Below are 7,486 nucleotides of genomic sequence, written 5' to 3'. Positions count from 1 at the left end.
CTGCCAACTGTCACCACAGTCTGAGCTAATGAGCCATTTGGTGTCTGTACAATGAGCTGCTGCTGAAACCAGCAACCTTTGCTGGCCAAGGCTAACCTGAACTACGGATGGCACTGGCCATGTCTCCAACACTATCTCCACTGTTGTACTTGTTAAATGTGAAGGGATTATTCAACAAGTACTGTTTCCACGATGGACCATTGCTTGCCACTGGCCACCAGATGGCTATAGCAATTCCCACAGTTGCAGCTGCAGATATCCTGGTCTATCACAGCTAGTCCACCACCCACCATGTCAGTCACTCACCCTGGTTGCTACAACAGTTTGGAGGAAAGCGAGGATATACTATTTCCAATACAGCTGTGCCTACAGTCAAGCCTGTATTAAGGAGATTCCCGAAGCTACCAGTACTGTTGCCAGCTTTCAGCTCATAGTGCTAAAGTCCGCAAACGAAAACGATAGTTCTCTATACAGCTGAAACAATACTGAGGCACTGCTATAGAAACTTTTACAAAATCACATTACCGATACGTGATTGGTCGAAGTAGGCACACTAAACTGCCATGCCCAGGCCACTGCAACTGCCAGGGACCATCTTACATCGAGTCGACTATAGTTATCTACTTTATCCGTCCAACTAACTTTCAGATTAAGAGTAGGTTTACTTAACAGTATGTAGAATATTGAATTTTTCTCGCTATGTGTGTGCAAGACCTTTCGTAAAGCAATGTTGTAACGAAAAGGGCAGCTGCATAATAACAGGGGTCGCTGTATGTCTGTAAGACAGTATACTGATAATTTAATCTATTTTTTCCACTTGTGCCCACAGTTAACATAATGTGGTAGACGCATCACACAGTTAACAATTATTCATGTATTCGTCTCTCAAGTATTTTGCAAACAGTCACATATATGAGTTGCAGTTTTACAGGCCCCTACCAACTATAATGAGCCTCTTGCTTGCCTCAGCACATGCTTATACAGAGTGAGCATTAATAAAACAGGTACCTAACTGGAAATAGAGGAAAAAAGTTCCTGTGAACATGTGCCCAGAAATGGACGATGACATGTGCAACGACAAAAAAAAAAAAGAGTTCAAATGTGTGTGAAATCTTATGGGAGTTAACTGCTAAGGTCATCAGTCTCTAAGCTTACACACTACTTAACCTAAATTATCCTAAGGACAAACACTCACACCCATGACTGAGGGAGGACTCGAACTTCCGCTGGCACTAGCCTTACAGTCCATGACTGTAGCGCCACAAGACCGCTCGGCTAATCCCGCGCGACAAACAACAAATCGTCCCAGAACACAGCACAGAGCTACATCGCATCCACGTCAAAACAGATGTTCAAAGTGACCTCCATCGGATTGCAGGTGATAGGGGTAGTAGCAGTTGTCATGCAGGATACACATAATCATACTTTGGCTTCCACCATGTTGGTGGGCCACTTGCCTGGAGCTTGTACGAGGGTTCTTCCATTCGTCCATTTGAAAGGATGATCACACAAACGCCGAAAAGGGGCTTCAAATGTTGTGTGATGTGACTGGTGTCTGTGAGGGTATTTGTTTAGGTATAACCTTGCTGCCTCTCGACCGTTTCCTTCTGCTTGATCGTACACAGACACCATCTCGGAATGTTCCCTACACGAATACCAGACCATTTTGTTACTTACAGTACGTTGCGTCAATCACACAGCCTTAACATGCGACACGTAATCAGAGGAACCGTCATTAGTCAGCGCCATCTACATCTGCGTTGAGTAGGGAAGACCACCGACCACTAATCCTCTGGTCAACGTCAACAACAGTTTCCAAAATTTGTTGTAGTTCAGTAGTGAAGCTCTCTTACAAGCTGACTACGAGCTTTCAAAGTGCAATAATCCGAACTGCTGATCTTTCCCATTCCCCTGCAGGACCCTATGTGATTACTGTTATAGCACAATCTCTCAGTACTGTTAATCTGGAAAGCGAAACTCATAGGGTAAAATTATTGTCTACTTACAGACGGCGTCGAAAACCGCCGACAGACGGGGAGCAGCACGACCACGACCAGATACCGAGCGCGAACGAGACACACGCGAACCACCCACCGGCCAAAGGGCACCAAACAACAACCCAGAGCACCACGTGTCGACACCAGAGCAACCCGCCGCTCACGCGACGTGGCTGGCACCGAAAGATTACCTAATGATTATTCTAGGAATGTAGTCGTACGTATCGCCTCCCGTAGTCATCGTGAGGACAACATTAGATTAATTACAGTGCGCACAGAAACATTTAAACAGTTATTCTTCCCACGTTCCATACATAAATTGAACGGGAAAAAGTCCTCATAACTGGTTCAACGTGATGTAACTTCTGCCATGCTCTTCATAGTGGTTTGCAGAGTGTAGGCATAGATGAAATATTTAGCGTACTTTGAAATTGTGTTTTGTTATCGACAGAGTTTGGTCGATAGTTGGTTCGCGCTGCTAGAGCATCTCTTTCCACTTATAGCAACGCCATCTTTAGTAGCATGGTAGTGAATTAAGTTTTGCAAAGTTTAAGCTTCTCAAAATGAGTGATGCAGGCTTTTTTCGGGTAATGTTGATTATTACATACAGTCCCATAACGATAATTAGCTTATCGTGATTATAATAGAAGTGCAAAGAGTAATTTTTTTACAAGAAGTAGGGAGTAGGTGCGCAGCTTGTCGATGTGACTTTGACCACCCATCGAGATTTTGAAAAGTAGAAGTCTACTTTTGGAAATTTACGGTAACTGAAAGTGATCGGGAGTGGGGGAGAAGTTATAAAAACATTTCTGAGTGGACTGCGTGCAGCAGCTGTATTGTTTTTAGGATCGCCGTTTAGTACGGAAGTAGCTATTTTTTGAAGGGTACATAACTTCATTTGTAGGAAAGAGAAGAATACATCACAAGGTCTAACCATGATGTATACTGTAAGTTCACAAGCCATATATTTAGAACTACTTAATAATTATCTGTAATATTCTGTAATAGAGAAAACTGAGTGTTGAGGAGTGAGTACGTAGGTGGTGCTCGTTAGGGTTATTTTGACTTTTGGTGAATCGGGTATTCAGTTCGTTCCCATCCATGAACACACCATTATTTTGCCACTAGGATTAATCGTAATTTACCTCCATAGCTTTAAGTTTGTTGTTTTTTTCTCAAAACTGCAGTAAAGCAAAGACATATAATGGTAACATTATCATGAAAGTAGTTTACTGAATCTCTTTTTAGGGACAGGCTGCTTTAACCAATTATATCATGCTGCATGAGCTGACATAAGCTACTTAACTCACTTAACCTTGCTTCAATACACTACATTGTGTTGATAATTTGGTCTTGTCAGCTAACCATAATTTATTTTGACCTACGCTGACAAGGTTACTTTGCGGAGGGAGTTGTTAAATGAGCTGCTCCTACTACCTCTGCCTCCCCTCTCCTTTTTCTTCTATTTGGTTTGATTTGTAAATATTTGAGGTTGCAGACTTAAACATATGCTGCACCTTGTTTGTTATTGTGGGTGTAAGCAGCTTATTTGTGTTTATGTAAACAGATCCTTCTTACTGGGTCATATTTATGTCTAAAGTTACTTAAAGTTAACAGGGTTTTCATAATGAAAGAATATTACGAGTTTCTTTCTAACTGTTTTGTCTTTCAACACAAGACTTTGCTTTCTGTGAGAAACGTTTAGTGTTGTTACTCGGTTTATCCCTGTGTTGTCATTTTCAGAACAGCTCTGATAATTGTCTGTTTTGTATACAATTTATTACCATTCAGAGACAGTTACTCATTTACTTAAGCAACTTGAAGACTGGAATTTGTCCGAAGACACACAGCATGAATGCACCTGTCACATATATTCTGCAAATTGTTTGTTGTGTTGTGTATTGTAATGTGCATTTGCTGGAATGCTTTAAATGCAGCATGCATCTTCAGTGTCTTACAGTCAAGTAATTGTCGATTAGATAGAGATAAGCATGTGACACTTTACATTCTTACAAGTGAAGAATTTACTTCCATATTTTCTGATCTACACATTTTCAGGTCCCAGGATTGGAATGTGACCATTTTGGGAGGGATGTACCTGACAAGAACTGAAAGCCTGCAACTGAAATTATTTAGGTTTTATATGAAAAAGTCCACTTGTAAAATGGCCACAGCGATTGAGGAATAAGTTGTTGCACTCAAACAAAACTAAAAGTTTGGAAAGTTTTGTAGTAAAAGTGTAAATTGTCTTTTTATGAGTGGGATGTTTCCCATTTACCTATTACGAGGGTTGTAGAGCCTCATCAGTGGACTCCAATTTTATAACTATTTAACAATTCACTTTATGTAGACAGTTATACTTTGAAATGATTTCTTGGCACACTGCATGCTTTGCATTTATTGGAATGCATGTCAAAATGCTATTGTCTTATTTCTGTATTAAAATCAGTTGCAGACTGTTTTTAAGATTCTAGTTGTGTAGGTTAGTTGTAACTATATGATGCTAAAAGTGTCATAAAATTGACAGGGTATTATGTTTTCATGTTTCTAGTAATTCTTTTTGCAAAGTTTGTTTATTGCAGCTTGATGCTAGAATTTCGTCAGTCCTCTGAGCCTTCTGCTACCATCCCTTAGTTGTGCAGTTAATACAATCCTTTGTCAATTTGTGAACCCAGGAAGCTGTAATAAGGTGATGGGGAAACTACTGTTATTGCAGCACAGTTCATTTCGAAAGCGCTGCTGTTGCTGGAATGGCAGCCATGGTTTCTTTCAATTTATAGTGAATTTCATGTGTAATATCTTTCTTTCTTGTAACTAGATGGTTGTCGTTTGCCACTACTGGAAGTTGATTGTTGAAGACGTAAGGTCAGTTATATTTGCTGACACCAAGATGGCTAGTATTATGACAAATTTTGTTATATACTACATCCATAATTTTATTCCTACACAAGAAAGCAGTCGTACATAAAATTTAGACACAGCGGAAAGTCCCAGATTAAATATAACTCACTTTTAAGATGAAGTACTGAATTTTGATGTGGAACTTGTAAATTCCTTTAAGACTTGAAAGAAAATTGTGTACTAGGATATGTTTCCTGATGTGAAGTCTGTATTTTCTCCAGTGAACTAGCCCCCCACCTGTGTCCAGAATGGCCCTGTGTACGTAATACATGCATGAAAATTGCCCCTTTATTCTTGTCCACCCCTTGCATATAATTATGCTCTCAACACTGCAATTCTTCTGTTATGTTCTTACGCTTTCTCGTCCTCTTCTGCTTTTACCTGGAATTTGCTGAGAGTTATTTCTCCCTCCCCCAGTAATTAATTTTTCACAGGTAATGTTGTTGTATCTAAACATGAAGTACCGAAATAATAGACACATTTCTCTATTATGTAATGGAACATTTCCAACTTCACCTTGGTGTTTTGGTTGTTTCTACAGGAAAAACTTGTTGAATGTAGAGTGAATGTTGGCAATGTATGATTATCTGACTTTAGAAATGGTTGAACTGCTGACCTCCCAATTTTACTTTGTATGTGAGCAGATGTTGGGAGTGGAAGTTTGCAATTGGCTTGTAGCATGTTGACTGCTGAGATAAGCCCTGCCTCCCCCTTCCATAGCAACTAGCTTACAAAATATGAAAGAAAGGAAAGTGTCATAGATTAATATGTTGCAGAAGTGACACTTAATATGATGGCTAGTCGTTAGAAGAATAAAGTTCAGTCTCTTCCCTCATTTTTGTAATTAATATTAAGAATCACTACTCACAGCACACTATTCACAAAAGCTACTTGTTTTTACGCCACAGTACTGTTCTGTAACTAATGTTGGCAGCCATTGTAAAGATTCCAGAACTGTGCGGAGTCAGCCGACTTCTGCTGATCAAAGAGGAGACAGGATAAAGTCTGTGAGCAGTAGTCACCAACCAGAGTTCATATATCTCAATGGCATGTGTTAAATACTGAACCACTGTTGGTGAACTTTAACATCTGACTACACTGCAAATTGCTGTCATCACATCAGCATTTGCATGAGTGGTTCTAATGTGTAACTCAAGTCAGTTTGCCAATTGTTAATTGTTAGATGTATATTCTGTCACATCACATCTAACATGAGCTGTAATACATGATAGAGAAATCTGACAAGTATTTTGGTGCCAGTCCAGCATCACAATTTAACTGTTTCAAAATTGTGTTAATTGCTGTCTTAATATTTCATACTTTGTCTGCAGGAAAGGGGTGTTTACAAATACACAGTTATTGCCTTATATTGTACTGTAAATTTGACAAAATTAGGGAGACAATAGTGTGTTAACCTTATTACAACAAATTTTGTTCGTCATGATCAACACATATTTGCTTAATCCATATCTTTTACTATATAATTTTATGTATCATTTTAATGTTTGAGTTGGAAGATTTCTCATACATCCATTCTGAAAATGTATCCAAAATCTATTTACTTTTTCGAATTGGCAGCGTACCTGCTCAATCTTGCTGTAATAAACTGCCTGAGTTCGTCTGTTGTTACCGTGCAGACATTATTCCTTTAGAAGAACACTGAAATACAATAATCCAAGGAACATTGTAACACAAACAGTTTGGCTTGTTACAGTTCTTCCCAAATAATTATAACATGGGATGTACATTTGATTTCCATGTAATCAGTATGCCACATAGATGACACTAACATACTCCGTAAACTAGAAACATATTAAAAGTTGAGAGGTGTTTTTAAATTTAATCAGCTGTTGTTTGTGTTGATTTGGCATAATTTTGCATGTGGATGGAGTAAAACTTCACTTCAACTAAATCAAGTAATAGTCTGACCATAGTGGGAACAACTTGTTCAGGGTAAAGAGGAATATTTGATACTAGTTGTTACCTTTGACCAGTGCTGTAATGTTAATGGCCACAGTAATCTCTTCTTGTGGTGTGTATTTCACAGCTTGGTTGTTAGTTGGCGAAGCCAACAAATGTGGAAACCAAAACAAGTGGTTGTGTCACAGACTGACCTATAGTGTAGCACATTTGAAAAAATCACGACTATTAACGCATTTTTTGCCATGTCCTTTACAACATTTTGTGATGTGTCCTCTTATCATTGGTCAAATCTGATGATTAGCAGTGAATATTCCTCTTTATCCCTTATTCACATGAGTAGATACAGGCATGTCACACTTTAAAGTAGAGCACAGTATTACCTCCAAATGCAGGCACAAAAGGACATTTTTTAGGGCAGAGTTAGCAGTTTTGCTAGTTGCATTTTCATTAAAATTATTGACAGCATTTTATGCTCACTGATGGAATTTAAACTATAGGAAGAGGTAGGTATTGTATAATGTTGTGGAAATTGAGACTCCACCTCAGCAAACAGTAAGCCTATAGTGAACAGTGTAAGAACTACAGACACTACGATAACTTTAACAGTTTGCAGCACACGGTGGTTTTTCATGGAAGTTGCGGTGAAATTCTTCCTGTGTGATTCA

The 7,486-nt window shown here is 39.0% G+C and overlaps 1 protein-coding gene across 5 annotated transcripts in view; it reads left to right on the top strand.

Annotated features, from left to right (window-relative positions):
* The first annotated feature begins 2,498 nt into the window (after positions 1–2,498).
* Positions 2,499–7,486, top strand: part of LOC124544845 (serine/arginine repetitive matrix protein 1) — a 145,038-nt gene continuing 140,050 nt past the window's right edge. For 4 of the 5 annotated variants that reach the window (XM_047123556.1, XM_047123554.1, XM_047123555.1 and 1 more), the window contains exon 1: positions 2,499–2,584. In XM_047123556.1, the coding sequence (XP_046979512.1) occupies positions 2,561–2,584 (24 nt within the window). In that variant the 5' untranslated portion in view covers positions 2,499–2,560. The other variant, XM_047123553.1, reaches the window with a different exon arrangement.

Source organism: Schistocerca americana, chromosome 8, assembly GCF_021461395.2.
Source record: "Schistocerca americana isolate TAMUIC-IGC-003095 chromosome 8, iqSchAmer2.1, whole genome shotgun sequence".
In the NCBI taxonomy this organism is placed as follows: Eukaryota; Metazoa; Arthropoda; class Insecta; order Orthoptera; family Acrididae; genus Schistocerca; species Schistocerca americana.
The sequence above is the reverse complement of the archived record's forward strand: the minus strand, read 5'-3'. Positions and strand labels throughout refer to the sequence as shown.